Consider the following 16,943-nt stretch of genomic DNA (forward strand, 5'->3'; position numbering starts at 1 on the left):
CCTCCAAACACATACACATACACTGTTGGGACTTGGCCATCCCAGCTCAGTCACTACTGTTGCGACGTTGCCCTGCCCAGTCCGCTATCGATGCTGCGCAGACCATAGCGACGAAGAACCCGAGCTGACGGTTATTTGAAGCAGCATTTATATACAATATATACAAAGGTAGCAAGAGCGTTACATGGCTAAGACAAGCGCGATAGCACTCCTCAACTTAGGGCCTTCGATGAGATGCCGCCGCACCACCGCTGCTTCCGGGCTGGTTTTATACCCCCAGGGTTCCGTTACAGCCGCGTGCAGTTCCAATGCCTCCAGTCGGAGCTATCACTGGCCGCATTATGAATATGGAAAATGGAGGCGAAGCGATTGCGTCAGCCGAGCCGCCACGACCGGGAAAGGGAAGGCGATTCTGCGGCGGCGTCTCCAGGCGCTACTTGCTGCGTGTCTGCGGGGATTAGTTTGTCCCAGGGATGATTTGGTCCAGCCGTCGCGACGGGAAAGGGAGAGCAGACTCTGCGGCGCCTTTCCCGCCTAGTCACAGCACGTCTGACGCGGGTGGTTTGACCTAAGCGCGAATCAACCCCGCCATCGGCACGTCGCCAAGTGCAGCGAATTTGTGTCGGGCGCTCTGGCACAACACACACGCGGATACAAAAATGAGTGGTCAAAGTCAGCCCCGTTTTGGGGGCTCTTAACGGAAAGGAACATAGAAGCGCGTAGCGCCCCTGTCGTGTCCCTTTCTCGTGTCCGTTTCTTTTTCTCATGAACTGCCCAGTAAAAGAAAAACAAATCGACTCGTTTTTTTTGTGCTGATGTTCAGGCATGCAATATTTTTGAATAAATGTGACCAGTAAAACACGTAAAACCGCTGAAGTTCACGGTTCATAGATTTGCGGGACGTCTTATTTGGGGACACCTCGTAGTTAGCCGACACTATGTAAAAGGCCCTCACTGCTGCAGGTGCCCCTTATGATGATGATGATGATGATTAGTGGTAGCCTCTTTGTAGCGGGGTGATGACGCGTCATCTCATAGGGACCCCCCACCGTTTCCTCCCCCCTCTCTTCGCCGCTTCGAGGCGCACTCCAGGTCTGCCCCCCCTGGAAAAATAAGAAGTCTACGCCACTGTCCTAGACGATTTGCGGACAGTGCCAACAGAAGCTGGCACTTTCCGCGCCAGATGAAAATCGTTATTTGAACTGAGCGTTTTTGTGGTAGTCTATATCTATCCATAAACACGCACAAATTATAGAAGCATCCGTGATAGTTTAAACACTGCCTGGATGGTCTGGCATGACTTTTTTGTTTATATATGCATGCGTAATTATACTTTGTATGAGCCGCATTTTCTTGCGGAAAACTTCTACGCATGAACAAAGGATATCTGTTACTTGCACGCTAACCTGTGAGTTATGAAAGCAGCTTCCTAATGGAAATATTCATGACAGTACCACGTGACAAGACCAATAGTTCGATATATATATATATATAGTAATGTATATGATGTATTCAGCCATCACATTCGTAGGTTGCTTGGACATCATTATTATTGTGACAGCGTCACCAGAAGGATGAATGTTACTTGATAAACTGAACTTGCTTGGGTTCTTACGCATTAAAACGTCGAGACTGTTCTATGAAGGCGGCATAACTGTGACAATACTACGTGGGTTTGAGGTGACATGTTTCGTGAGGAACGTTTTTATATCGTTTTCGCGCATAATTTGTCGGAACAAAAATGTCATTACAGCAAGCGCAGTTCCTCGTATTGTAGATGCCTGTGCTCGGGCCTTTCACTGTTCTCGATAATCCGTTTTGCACTTGCCGCATGCTACGGAGGGACGATATACGCTGGTTAAGTTTTTTTGTATTACTGTGGGGCTCTCTGTTTGTAGGTCGTGATATCACTTCTGGCAGAATATCTTTGTGTGTTATTTACGCCGGCTACAAAAGGCAGCAGTGATGACGAAGCAGCGTTGTAACCAGCGCCCTGCGCGTGACTAATACGGAGCATGAGCGAATGACCACAAATGGAGGCGTTTTCGGAATAATTATCATCATGAGATTTGCTTTCTGGCTTCTGAAACCCGGCGCTGGAGCTCCTTCGGGACAACCCGGAAGGCCGACCTCAAACGTCAAACACAGTGTAATACTAATACGCGACAATATCAGTTCCTTTCCCGAACTCTTCAGAGGTTCAGGAGAGGATTAAAGGGTGGAGTTCTCTTTTCATGGCCCTAGAAGTTCTTGCTCCGGCCCAGGCCCCGTTATTACCTTGCGCTGGTATTGCTGGCCACGGTAGCCTCCAAAGATTCTAAAAAATGATGCGTTGTATTATGTTCAAAGGAGGGGTAAATAGACTGGGCTTAGAGTGAGCGGCATGCTCAGTGTCCACTGCATCGCAGATGACGACGTCGAAAGCTCGTCGCGTGGCGTAAGCACACATGCGCGTTGGATTGTGGAACAAAATTGCTGAGTAACTTCAGTCTTCTTGCGTGTTTTAAAGGCGATATTCTTACTGTTCATAATCACTTCTTTAATGCTTCGTTGTAATTGCGGGTCTTTCTTCGTTGGTTTCGCCTCTTGACGTGAATTACTCCGACACGCAAACTGGCTGTGGTTAACTCTAAGGCTTTCCCGTACTCTGAGGTCTTTACAGATGGCACTGTTCTAAGCACAAACTGCCACGTGCAGCTGTCACGTCGCCAGCATCAAGCTATGGCAGCCTATACCCATCACGTATATACAAAGGGACCAGCTCATTCAGGGTCCGAGCTCCGGAGCTTTTCACACTGTGGTTGCGATGGCACACCAAATTTGTTTAATCTGATCTGGGTCCCTCCCGCCTTCTAGAGAGGCCGTGCACCGCTTTTAGCAATTCCCCGGGTACCTACATCCGCATCCGAACACTTAGTACGTCGTGCACGGTGAGATTCACCAACTGTAGAGATTATTACCCAATGCGTTCTTGAGAATGGTCTCTTCAAACTGGTGTAAAAGTCGGTCCGCCTCTCCTAGAGTGCACAATAAACGCACCGCCTGCCCGAGTTACCTTTGTGTGACTATGAAACGCTGAGTTAATGTAAAGTTCATATTAATAGCGAGACGTTTGTTCAATGGAGAACTTTGCGTTTGTAGTGAACATGTGCTGAACTGCTCTTTCCCCTACATTTGTACCCCCTGCGTTTTTTTGCCCCTCCCCCGAGGATATCTGAGTTCCTTATCTAAGCAAACTAATTCTATACATATTTCGCTCTGTTCCATTCTGGAAGGGTGCCCAACTAGACGTGTGGTTAGTGCACCTGCCATCCTGAAACCTTCTGTATATAGGGAAAATTTGGAGCACGGAGTTCTTACGTATCATGTCAAAAGGCCGCTATAAAACAAGGCATATCCTTAGAAAATACATGACAATAAAATATTGTGTACCGTTCAAAACAATGGTGTCGAAGAATGGTGTCATGTGAAACCATTCTTACTCACACTAGACTTGCAGAAATGCCAAATGATTCTCTGCATGAATTCCGTGTATACGGAGTACACGAAAAACATACGTGGTCTCATTTCACTCTTGCTTGACGATAGAAACATAAAAACTTTGCCAATCGTTATTACTGGGAGAAAAGTGATACCGCTGTTTTTAACCATACTATCTCCTTTTGTTACGACTTGGCGCGGTTTTCTCGGTATAAACTCTTCCTGCCTATACATTCCATACATACAGAACGTTTCAGTAGGGCGGCTTCTTCTCTGACGACTAGGGCTCAAATCCTACACAAACAACCTTTATTAGATGCGACGCTTCTCTTGCTCTCGGGCATGTCCCTCCATCGGCGTTGTTGTCATCGCGGCGTCCGCACGCTCAATGGACATGTGCAACTCTCTCCCGTTCTACTCTCCGACAGCTGCATGCAACACTCTCACTCCGTCTCATTAGCATAACAGCTGCGCATGTGCGCCTCTCTGTGCTCGCGTCTGCTCCGGCGCCGCAAGCGCGCGCATGCGCGACTCTCCTCCGCTGCCTCCTCTCCTTCAGGCGTTGGGAATATAAAGCGGGTAGCGGGCTGCGGCGGTTCAGTCAAGCGCTCGCTCTCGCTCGAAAAACGGCAACCAGTCCCTCTCTCCCAGGAAAAGAATGAAAATTACGCCCATCTTCCCGCGTATGAGAACACCTGCATGTGATGGAATGCATCCTACGCGTTCACAACACGTTTCACCCGATTTAGAGAATCAACCCAATGGAAACGCCAACTGAACCCCCCAATGCGTCGCATCACTTCAGAGTTCCCTCGCGGGAAGATGGGCGTAATTTTTTCTCATTAGAGCTGTGGCCATTCTGGTACTATTCGCGTTGACACCGACAACAAAGTAGACGACGACTACCAATACGGTCCCTTTCGCGTTTAACCAGACACCTCCGGCTGTCACCTTAAAAATCCTTTTGAGCTGCATTCATGTCACGAAACCTGCCGCTGCACTGACCCATTAATGCTTGTAACTTTCCGCTCTCAACTACCACGCCGCTACTGCTTGCACCACAGGTCTGGTGGTCACCATTTCTGTTCTACGAATTTTTTCTTCACTATGCACTTAATTGATGCTTGAATATGTAGCAACACAGTAGAGTTGGTCTCTTTGAATTACGAACTGGTCCATTGATTTTCGTTCAGCTAGTCGCTTTATTGTTTAATTACGCTTGCAAGACGATATTGTGTGCCTGAAACCCAAAGCCTCGTAATAAATCTAGTGTACTGTACTCGCAGCACGCTTATTTTCCAAGTCTTTCTCATCGGTGACTCTGGAGTTGGGAAGTCTTGCCTGCTCGAAAGGTTTGCGGTAAGCGTTCCTCAAATAGTTTTTTCCAAACGTGTTGTGGGAAAGGGGAGCCTCAAATATATTGTGTTATTCGTAAAGTGGCCAAGCATGTTTGTTTTTATCTGTTAAAACTGTCGCAGCTAAACCAACTTTTGCGTATAATAGAAGAACCTACTGCTTTGATAAATGTCACTATAAAAGTGTTAGAAATATATGAAATGTGTCTTAACCGACCGGTGTGCGTGAACATCGGTCCCTGTAAGGAATATTTATTGAACAGACATTAAACATACATTGAACAGACATTAAAATTTCTATACCCTTGTCGCCTAAAAGGTGTAGTATAGGTGTAAAAAGGGTGTTGGGTAGTTGCTGCATCATTTTTTCGATTCCAGCACCGTAATTGGTAGCTTTACAACCTTTTTGTGTGGCAAATAACACCTGTCTGGCGTATCGCACCGGCACTAATACCATTGATCTTTCCAAACTTGCGCATTCACGATAATTTACCGTTCTCGATAATGCAGCAATCTGGATTTACCGATGCGGTGAAGACGATGCTCGGGTCAATGGCGAGCAAATAGAACAAGCATAGGAAATTGCGATACGGATCTGCTGAACTGGCGATTGGCGCTGCCTGAAAGTTTAAGAGAAATAATACTGCCAATTAACACGGTAAAAAAAGTTTTTGCTTTCCCATTTTTTAAAACTCATGCATCCTGTATAGTTTGTACTGTTTTGAAGAAGCAAAAACTCCTTTAATGAGGCGCTGCAAATTTATGTTGTGGTACTTTTAATGAAGAGAAAATCACATTAACCATAAAAACACATGCTGTTTTTGTACGAATGAAAATAGAACTACGTAAAATCTAGGTTTTTATTGCAATTTTTAGAAAATTGGGAGGTATTACGAACCAAAATGGGTATATGTTTATTATGTTTTCGGCATATTGAATTGTCTTGCCAAAAAACTCAAATATATAAATATTTACCTCCCTTCCTAGCCCAACATTTCCAAGACGTTCGAACTTTCTCAATTTTCGGTAGTACGTCTCCCACTATTATTGAATGGTGCCGCAAGGATGGCTTTAGCTTACGAATGAGAAAAAAAACTCCCCCCACCTCCCCGAAGGGGATCGTGCGGAAATGCGAATGCATTGGGGGTGGTGGTGAAAACATTTATTGATCATTTGTTAGCCGAAGAGCAGCCTCTATGAGTGGGGTCCTCAGTCCAGGACTCCAATGGCGGACGCTATCCGGCGGGCCCGCTCGATCAGCCGTTGTTGGTCTTGCGGGGCAGTGCTGCACAGAGCAGCCTCCCAAGAGGAGAAGGTGGGGATGCGTATAGGGGTGAGCCCGTCTGGTGGACGCGGACACTCCCATACAGAGTGGTAGAGGGTGGGAGTGGGGCTCTGGCAAGCTGGGCAGTTGCCTGCGTATTGGGTGGGGTAGAAGAGGTGTTTGTGGTGTAAGTTTGGGAACGTGTGTGTCTGGAGCTGCCGCCATGACGTGGCGTCGGCGCGGGACAGGGAGTGGTGGGGTGGAGGTAGTGTTTTTCTTTGTGTGCGGTAGTAGGCGAGTGTGAGTGTATAGTTGAGAGGTTCGTGGGATGGGATGATGGAAGCTGATGTCTTGGAGCCACCCCGGATCTGTCTATCCGCTTCCTCTGACGCCCGGTGGGTCATTTCTCGGGCGAGCGCGTGTGCGTGCTCATTTCCAGGAAGGGAGGCATGGCCAGGGGTCGAGACGATATGAATGAAGGGAAGCTTGGATGGATCGGAGTGTCGAAGAATGTTGTTTGCGTGGATGGAGAGGATTCCAGAAGAATATGCCCGGCAGGCGGCTTGCGAGTCTGTTATAATTGCCCAGGTTTCGTCGTCGTCAGCTTCCGCGGGTCGAGCGGTGGTGATGTGGGACACAGCCAATGCTATGGCTGTTTCCTCGGCCACCCTGATGGAATCAGTGCGTAGAGAGCAAGTTGTTTGCGCATTGCCAGCAACTGCAGAGGCCACTGTCACTTTAGCGTTGGGGTTGGCTGGATAACTGGCTGCGTCGGTGTAAATCCCATGTGGGTCCTGACCGTACCGGCGGGCTAGCGCTTCGACTCGGGCGCGGCGTCGGCCCTGGTTGGTTTCCACGTGCATGTTCTTGGGGAGCGGGGCAACTTGTAAACGTGCACGAAGGACAGGGGCGAGAGCCACAGGGTTTGGTGGGAGAGGTGACGACGGCTCGGGGTATCCCAGGCTGGCGAGCACGTGACGACCGGTGCGGGTGGTGCTAAGGCGGATAAGCTGACCAGCTCGTTGTGCCTCAATAATTTCCTCTATCGTGTTGTGGACACCCAATTGAAGGAGACGCTGTGTAGAAGTGTAGGGAGAAGTCCCAGGGCTGCTTTGATTCCCGTCCGTAAGGCAGTGTTGAGGCGCTGGAGTTCGGAGCGCAGCAAATTGTGAAAGGGGACGTGGTAGGCAAGGCGGCTGATGAGTAAGGAATGAACTATGCGGAGGGTGTCTGCTTCCTTGAGGCCGGCGCGTCTGTTGGAGATGCGGCGGATCATGTGCGTGATTTGCGTGATTTGAGCTTTGAGGAGGTGAACTGTGTGCGTGGCGCGGCCGTTAGACTGTAGATGGAGTCCTAGGACTCGGACTCGGGTGACGCACGGGATCAAATTACTGGTAAGGTAAACGGATATTTCTGGCTTGGTTACTGGTCGCATGCGGGGAGGCAACACAAGAAGGCCGGACTTCTCCGCTGCGCAAGACAGGCCACCCAGAGAGGCATAGTTCAGAACTACATCTGCTGCCTCTTGCAGGGCGTCCTGTATTTGGCCGTCCGATCCGCGTGTTGCCCACATGGTCACATCGTCCGCGTACAGCGCGTGGCGAAGCCCCGGAATTGCGTTGAGTAGAGGAGGCAGCTTAGTCATGGTCACATTGAAGAGTATCGGGGATAGAACTGAGCCCTGGGGCGTTCCTCTTCCAGTCAGTTGAAAGGGTGGTGAGCGGTGCTCACCTAACCCTATGGTGGCTGTCCTATCGGCCAGAAAGGCTCTGACGTAATTGTATGTGCGTTCTCCACAATTTGATGATGCCAGATTGTCGAGAATGAGGTCGTGTGCGATGTTATCAAACGCACCTTTTAGGTCGAGTGTCAGGACGGCGCGTGTTTGGGCTCTGTTGGGTTGATCCAGGATGTCGTGCTTGAGTTGGAGGAGAACATCCTGTGTGGCCAGGTGGGAACGAAAACCGAACATTGTGTCGGGGAAAAAGTGGGTGGCTTCGAGATGTGGTTGCAGCCTAGCAAGAATGATATGTTCGAGAAGCTTGCCCAGACACGAAGTAAGTGAGATGGGGCGGAGGTTGCCAAATGAAAGAGGTTTGCCCGGTTTGGGTATCAGGATGATGTCCGCGCGCTTCCATTCCTGTGGTAGAGTGCCCTTGCGCCACGCATCGTTGTAGTAAGCCGTCAACTGGGTTATGGCGTGGTCGTCCAGGTTGCGAAGTAACTTATATTGGATGCCGTCCGCTCCCGGTGCGGTGCTTTTTGAGAGGTGTTGAAGGGCCGCTCTCACTTCTGCCTCTGTGATGTCAGCATCGAGCAGGACATTCGTGCCAGAGGTGTCTGGGTAAGGCCGATACTGGGGGCGGGGACCGACGCTGATATAGCGCTGTTTCAGTGTAGCGAGAAGGGTATCTTTGTCGAGGTTTTCCCTGTGGAGTAATGTACGGATGGCTTTGGTGGTTTCTGTTTTGGTCTGCTTGGGGTCGAGGAGACTGCGTAGCAGCGACCATGTCTTTGCTGTTCCAAGTGTTCCTTGTAGCTGGTTGCAGAAATTTTGCCAGTTGGCCCGTGTCAACTCTGCTGCGTAGCGTTCGGCTTCGGCGGTGAGCAAGGCGATCCGTTTACGAAGTTTCCGATTGTGCCTTTGCCCTCGCCATCGTTTGCTGAAGCTACGGCGGGCATCCAAAATATGAAGAAGGTGGCTGTCCACGTCTGGCATGTGAGCTGTTGTTTGTACGGTTCTAGTAGCGTCTGCCAGATCACTTTGAATTTGTTTTATCCACTCTGGGAGGGAAGGAAGAGGCGATTGCTCGGGGTCTCCAGTAGTTGACGTAGGGTCAGTGTCGGGTGAGCTATCGCCACTCGGTTGGGCACGACACTTGCGGAAGGCGACCCAGTCGGTGATTGCGACCGATCGGTTGGAAACCTTGGCGCCGAAGTCCGCTATCTCAGTGAAGAGGATGCAGTGATCACTGCCGAGTGTCTCCCCAAGGTTAGACCACCTGTGGTTGCTGAGGCCACGGGTTAGAGTGAGGTCCGGACATGTATCCCGTGTAACGCTGTTACCCATGCGAGTGGGCTGGCCAGGTTCTGTAAGAACCGTAAGGTGGCACCTGGCTATTGTCAGGGCTTGCTTTCGTCCCTTGGGAGTTTCTGTCATGTAGCCCCAAGTAGGGTGTGCCGCGTTGAAGTCGCCCACTATAAGCACGGGGCTGTTGGTCCGTTTTGCTAAAGAGAGGGTGCTGTCGAAGAGGTGGTCAAATGTGTCTCGTCTGGCCTGGGGCGTACTGTAAATGTTGAGGACGTATACACTTGTTTGCTTGGAGGTATTCGGGATGATTTCTAGTAATACGTGCGGGATGTGATGGGGACTGCTTGGAGAGTGATCAATGACTGCAATCCTCTTGTCTACAAATGTCGTCACTAGAGGCGCCTGGTCGTCATTTCTGGAGTTCGAGTACGGAGAGTAGCCTGGTAGGGTGGGATCGCATCTGACTTCTTGAAGAGCAATTACGTCCGGCGAATTTGATTTCAGTGCGTGGCTATATATTGCAAAAGTGCCCCTTTCTTGCGGCGGTAGCCTCTACAATTCCATTGCCAAATGCGCAGGGGTTCGGGCGTATGACGGGTGTGTGGCTTTGGTGGTCTCGACTTGCTAGCCGTGTTGAGGGGGTGGCTGGGCGTAGTTTAGAGCATTGCCGGGACGATCCGTCGTGGGTGTGAGGCAGGGGTGGACACGGCGTAAGTCTCGGTGATCTCTGTCTCCTCCATGCGTGTCTGCGGGCAGAGTAAGTGGGAGAATCGGCTGGGGTTGAACTTGTTTGAGCACCTCGCGGATGGCATCAGTTGCGAGGGTTCGGAGTTCGTTCTGAAGGGACTCGTGATGCGTCCGCAGCTGGCTCCGGATTTCATCAATGGTGGCGGTGTAGTGCTGTAAGGCTCGTGTGTGTTGTTGACGGAGCTCGTCGACGTCTGCCTGCAGTTTTTGTATGGTGGCCGCGAATTGGGCTTGGAGATCGGTTCGCATCGCCTGGAGCGAATCGGGTATTGGGGGTGCGTGTGTGGGTGTGGGGCACGGTGTTGTGATGGGTTGGAACGAGGAGGTGTTGTTAGAAGGGAGGGGAGGAAACTGCCCTGTCCAGCTCACCTTGAGGTTGGTGCTCTGCGGCCGGAAGTTAGGTGGAGCTTGGTTTCCGCGGCTGTCGCTGGCCTCCCGGCTGCACCCTGGTACCCTGGATTGGCCACGGCTCGCTGACCGGCCTCGGTCCCCGCGTCTCCGGTCGTGGCTGTTGCTGCGGCCGCACGAACGGGACTCCGTGGACGGTAGCTCCGAATCGGCAAGCGGGCGCTCGGTGGTTGCACAGGACTGCAGGGATCCCTGGGTTTGATGGGCAACAGTTTCACCGGTACAGTTAGTGGTGTTACACTGTTGGGTAGTGGCGGGATGGAAAAATGGCGGCGAGTGGTTTGTCGATGCCAAGGATCGAAGAACATGCGTCTTGTTGTATGGGCGTCGTTGGCGGACCGGGCAGCGGGGATCCGTGGCCGGGTGGTCTGCATGGCAGTTGGCGCAGCGGGGAACGCTCACGTGATTTGGCACTGGGTTCACCGTCCCACAAGCGCTGCACCTGTGCGTGTCCGGACTCGGGCAGACGTCAGCTCGGTGGCCGAGCTTAAGGCATATCCGGCATACTTGGTGGCGAGGTTGAAATACGCGGCAACGGTATTCTCCCCCGTAATAGTTGACGTAATGAGGCACACGAAGACCCGCGAAGGTGAGAAGGGTGGTGGCAGATTTTCCCATCATCCTGGCGTGGATGATTTCAGCGTTTGGTGACCGCAGATGCTCTACAAGTTCGTCGGTGGTGGTGTTGGCCGCAATTCCCGTGATTATGCCTTTGCTTGAGTTGTCTGGGATAGCAATGTAAGCGGTAACTTCATACTGCTTGCTCTCCATGTTAAGGGTGGTGATTTGCTGGATTTTCTTAGCGATGTCCAGGTCCGGGGTACTCACTACGACCAGGTTTTGGTCCCTTCGGATGCGAAAAGTGATGCGGTCTTGTGTTGCGTCGGATTGCACCGATGAGTGCGCTGCGGCAAGCAGTCACGGAGAGAGGCGCGCGCTCCACTGCATTTATATATATTTTTCCGAGCGCAGCGAGCGGAGAGAGGGTACTCGGAGAGGAGAGAGAGACCCGCGCAACACGCCCGCCCCGCGCGCGAGTTCTCTCCGCCGAGCTCCGCGATGCGAGCGCCCTCACACGCCCGAGCGCGCTCCTCCTCTCCACTCACTCTCCGCTACTCCGCCCGAGCTCCGCGATGCGAGCGCCCTCACACGCCGAGCGCGCTCCTCCTCTCCCCTTGCCCTCCGCTACTCCCGCCCGAGCTACCAGGTGCTCCGGTTGCTAGGCGCGCCACAGCTGTTGCTAGGCGCACGCCGGCCAACGCCCGACAACCTCCGACTAAGAAATGCATTCGCATTTAAAACAAAGCTGTTTCACTCAAAGTGCTGAGCAGTGATTGGCTCACTGCTACCACCCCATGCAATTCAAATTTCCCGCATTCGCAGTGCTCGCGCGCCCCCTGCCTGAAACCGCGCCAGCGGAAGTTCTGTTCTTTTTGTACTTGCTTTGATTTCGTATGTTGGAGCTGTTTTTCGTCATCTCGAACGCATAACTTTTTTCTTGCGATGGTGGAGCCTTTCGGCGGCATTTCGAACGCACCATTTTCTTCTTGCGCGTGGAGCCTTTCTGCGTCATTTCAAACCTGTAATTGTTGTCTTGGGCGGCCGCGTTTTTCGCTTAATATCGTAAAAACCAACCGAACGAGTGTTCCTAACTAAATGAACGTGGGCGCTGTGGGTTAATTACGTATATTTTGCCTCAGATGTACACCCTTTGCAAAAACTTGTGCGTTAATCCTAAGCCTTCTCAACCACAAAAAATTCAAATAATCGGCTTTACCCTTAAATGTGGCAACAATTTTTTAAGGCAGTTAGAAAGAAAGGTGTTTTCTTTAGCTTTCCTGCATAAAGTGTAAGCCTGGGTCGGAGCGTAAGCTTGCACATAATATTTTTTGCAGCCTGCGCGTGTCCGGCTTGGCCCACAAAATTTTGACAAAGACACTACCGATAATTTTCTTTGCGCTAAACAATGGTTAGATGTAGGACAAGCGGCAGCGCTTCACGAGTTTCGAATGCTTATGACTATATAAACTGCTTGGCTTTCGAAGCCTCTGAGGTACGCCGCCACCATAGCGCTACAACAGAACGCCCTGTTGCTCTACTTGGGTCCAGCGAGTTAGCTACGACAACAAGGCCTGCGCTTAAAGTGCTCCGCACTTAAACTCGCAGGCATCCCCACTAACGTGAAACCTGGGGAGGGTGGAAGCATGTAGTGTGTGAGTGTATTCTTGGCGCCTCGGCATTTTTTCTAACGGAGATGAAACCGTTGGGGGGTACAGGTATACAGCTTACCTGAAAAAGTCTGTGTCTTTGAACCACGAAGCGTTCTAGCGCGAGGCGTAAGCGATTGTGCCGGTGGTGTTTTAGTACGCGTTACGAAGCGTTCTAGCGCTAGGCGTATACTAGTGTCCCAGTGTTTAAGTACCGCGACGACATGAGAATACGACTAACGACGATGACGACATGAGACGCCGCCGGCCCGAGCGCCTAAGGGGCTTCGCCCTTAAAAGGGTGTTGACCAACTGAAATGCCCTGAATTTTCTGTAGGTTGTTGAATGGGTGGAAATGTGAGTTCATCTGGAAAACAAACGACGGAGCTGGCGACCAAGCGTTTTCAGGTCTTGCTAAGTTTTGCTAGTGTTATTAGGCTTTGCTAAGTTTTGTTAGGTTTAGCGATATTCTCGCTAGGCTAGGTAAAGTGCTTAGGTGTGTAGCCAAGTATAGCCATATTTTACAAAGGTGTCCGGACTTGCTCCAACCCTGACAGGGGATCAAGCAGGGAAACAAGCCTGGTTGACCCGCACCTCCGCTCTTTCCGTAGTCTTGCAGTAGCCCAGAAATGACCATCACCTTTAAAACGGTAAAATCAAAGGAGTGCATACGGATATGCACGTTGTGTCCACATCCGAGCAGGCGCGAAAACCGGCTTCACTGTTATAATACCTACCTGCTGTGGTGCACCCTTCACAGACCGCGCGGTTTTTTTTGTATCTTTTTGCTTACGCCACTTAAACAAGCTCAAGCTTAAACAGCTCCACTGTTATAAATTATGGCAATTTATATTGTTTTAAACACCGCGAGATAGAAGACATCCCCCCGCGCGTAGCAAATGCTCAACTCCCCACCTGTAAAAGGTACAAAAGAGCTTATAGTTTGGAGGTCTTTTACACCGTTTTTTGTAGGTTGCAGGCCTCTAATTTGCTGCTCTTTACCGACGTGGCACTAAGGGTATGGAAGTAATGACACCTTTCTTGGAGATGCCGAAACGGGGTGAAATAGGTGTGGGTATTTATTCAAATGTCGTGTCTTATTGGACATAATGACTACATCACTCTTTTTCACTCCGCGTCACGATAAAGAGGTCTTTGCAAATCTTCATGCTTACTCATATACTTACAGTAAGCTCACAGTAAATACTCACAGTAAGCTGCGTATTTCCAAAATTGTTGCTCAAACATTTGATTTTTATGGCAATCTCACTGACTTTACCTGCGGACTTTCCTCTGCTGGCCTTAATGGTAAAAAGGGCAGATGTTGTGGCAAGGCAAGTAAGTATACCCTCGCTCGCCCTGTACATCTCGTTGGTTTCGTTGCTCAATTGCAAGCTAGGTAATCATATAGTCACGCTCTCCGTGAATCCAGGTGATTTTTCTTGCACAATTTATTTGTGATCTAAGTGTGATTTGTGCGGGTTGAATGTGTCCGTATGTCATGCTGCGCACTCAGGCGGTCCGTATTATCGCGCGCAGCTGTGCTGCCCATATCCTTAGTTTGGGATGATAAGCGGCTTTACACCATTATTTTTGGGTGCTCACAATCCCACCCTTTCCTTACACACACTTTTTTAGTCAAAACACCTTTCGAAGATGTGTGCCATGGGACAAGTTTTTTACACCCTTTTCGGCATAAAAAGGGTATCAAAAAGTTTAGTGTGTACACTGCCTGTAGGGCTTCAACTTAGCTTGGCTCGTGTTACAAATTCTGTGTTTTCGACGAAGCTGCTGTCAATGGCCTGTTCATTATTCAAGTGCGAAACATATGCTTGCCGCTTAGACTTCCTTACGATCCCTATACCACGCTGCTGTGGAAAAAACGAAAACACTGTAACTTGTTGAATGGTCATTACAGAGCAGCTCTATGCCAGCGCACGAATTTTATAACTGTGTTTGTGTACGTTGTATATTTGTGCTTTGCGGTTACTTGCGCTTTTGTAGTCGTGGTGACTGCATTAAAAATATGGGTTTGTTGGTATAAAAGGTGTTATTTGTATATTTGTACCTTTGTTTTTACAGGAGGGAACATACAGGGAACAATTTACACCCACCACTGGAGCAGAATTTGTACGTAAGCGAGAGAGTTATTTTCTGAACTATTCATGGACTATTGAGTTGAACTCTTGTTAAACGAACGTACTTACTTAGCCTGAAGTTCTCCCTGATTGGGGTGATGTTTAAAGCAGCTACATCTGTAAACCTGTATTGCGAATGTTTTAGCAAGCATTGCCCTCTCTTCGGCAGCAATGGAGTTTTCGCGAAATGCGGGAAATGGCTTCCACGATCTTTTAAAGTTCTGTGGCACTCACCGGGGTTTCGGTAGATACAGCTCCAAAACAATGCATCGGCTGTGGTAGGATATTTGGTTGTATCGATTGCTTGAGTGCCATAATCACTATTTATTGAATAGGGGAACTAATAATTTATTACAAAAACAGAGAAGGCTGTTTGTAAGTCAGAGATCTAGGTGTTGAGCTCACGGGAGTAGTTATAAAAATTTTGCAGAGATGCTTATGTCAAGCATCTGACCCAGCTGAAGGAAACAGGAATATTTGATAAGGAAAGTTTTAAATCAGAGATAATGGTATTTCTATATTTCCGGTGCAACGTTGAATGCGCAGTTAAGCCCAATTGGTAGCAGTAGATGCTTTAGCTCGAAGAAATCATATTACTATACATACCTTTGGCCATAGTAAAATGACGTTTCTACTGAAAGCATGTCCTTTAACCGCAAATACATTTAACAACTGATCGATAATAGGCATTTTCAGGAAAAAAAGGGAGTATGCCTATAACATTCTGAGAATTTGCTGGGGAAAGTTTAGCTGGACCTTCTGTTTATCTGCTGTCAAACTTCCTGTTGAACTTGTATGTTGCCCTCGTTGGGCCACTCTGAAGCTTCATTCATAGGCGGGGTAACACAGAATCGCAGAGAAGACCTGAGCGGGCGCTGGGGAAGGGACATGATAGCATCGGGGGAGGGTGGGCCGCTGTCACAAGTGCTATACAAGCCGCTTTTGAGGGTTGGAGATTCCGACGGGGTGGACGGCGACTGTGCGGAATGAGCTTCGGGGAGTGCTGTCCCTAGGGCTCCTTAAGTGGTGGCCGGTGCGTCTGCGACGTTAAACAGAAGGCGCAAAAGACTACGAACAGAAGGTTTAACTGGGCTGCTTTCACCCTCACATATTAGAAAGGTCTAAGTATAACTAATTTTTTTTTTGCCGGACGGAATACTGGTGCCCTCAATTCGAAAGGAGCTTGAAAAAAAAAAAGCAACGTCAGGAACACTTTTAGAATTACCACATCTTTTGCCACCTATCAGGACAAGCACTGGCATCGCACCGGCGCAAGCAATCAGCGACCGCAGCGAATGGCGCCGCTGATTCAAGGCTCGGTATGATGCCTGCTCTCCACACGCGCTCTGTTCCTCTGTCGCTGTGTCCTCAAATCAATGGCGAAAATGTTTGCCGCCGTGCGGCAACTATTGCTCACACTACAGTAAAAGTGATAGCGGGTGCGTGGAAACGTACCTTTGAAATCGGCATCACATTTTGCCGACGCTTTGTGCCATCGATATTGTGTCGCACCCCTCTGCACTTCATTACATATTGTCGCATGGTGTCCGGTACCCTCTCGTAACCTACTCGAAACTCTTCTTGAACCTGCTTCGGGAGGTGAAATTAACCTGCAGTATTGGCGTCCATTGGTGTATCGGCGTTGGCCCCTTCAGTGATGACTCCTGTGGGCACCAAGAATTTCCTGGCTCTGATAAACTTCGCGTATCCTAATTACGGTCGAAGAATGTAATTTCCTTCTTAGCCAAGTATGAGTGCACTTAGTGTAAGTGCTAATAGCATTAATAGATGGTATAAGATAAAAGCAGATACCGCGCATTTGGCAAACTATTGAAAATCATATGCATCCATACTGTGATTTAGCACTTTGCGCGAAAAGCTTTGTTCAAAACAAAAGCAAGAATTGTGGGCATCCCGGTCAGTTCTGCTCCGACTGTCCAATAATGCAACCTTAGCGCAACCGCAAACACACTGCAGATGTATTTGCGGTTGGTGGCAAAAAATTTTCACGGCTGCACTAATGTATTCACTGATTGGCAGGTGAATGCTTTAGTGCAACCTTGATATTTTTCCAGCGTATGGATCGGACGACTGAAGCGGCGTAAGGTGGTCACGATCCCGTGAATAGGCTATTGACGTGAGTGTTGTTACTTTAAAATCCGCCAATGAAAGAACTATTTGTATTTATGGTCCACCGGAAGCGGTGCACCAATAGTTTCTTATTAGTCATTAGACCGGTAATGAACAAGAGATAAAATTACGCCCGAAAGTTTCAATGACAAGGAAAGAAAGGGTAAGGCGGAAAAATTCGCT

The 16,943-nt window shown here is 49.4% G+C and overlaps 1 protein-coding gene across 1 annotated transcript in view; it reads left to right on the plus strand.

The window, feature by feature from the left end:
- LOC144149273 (uncharacterized) overlaps window positions 1-16,943 on the plus strand; it is a 97,020-nt gene that overhangs the window by 3,461 nt on the left and 76,616 nt on the right. Inside the window, exons 2-3 of the mRNA XM_077680826.1 lie at window positions 4,767-4,839; window positions 14,575-14,622. Of these exons, the coding sequence (XP_077536952.1) occupies window positions 4,767-4,839; window positions 14,575-14,622 (121 nt within the window). The remainder of the gene's footprint in view (window positions 1-4,766; window positions 4,840-14,574; window positions 14,623-16,943) is intronic.

The sequence above is a fragment of the Haemaphysalis longicornis genome, unplaced genomic scaffold (assembly GCF_048455015.1).
Source record: "Haemaphysalis longicornis isolate Haplotype H1 unplaced genomic scaffold, Haemaphysalis longicornis Haplotype H1 scaffold_8, whole genome shotgun sequence".
Taxonomy (NCBI): Eukaryota; Metazoa; Arthropoda; class Arachnida; order Ixodida; family Ixodidae; genus Haemaphysalis; species Haemaphysalis longicornis.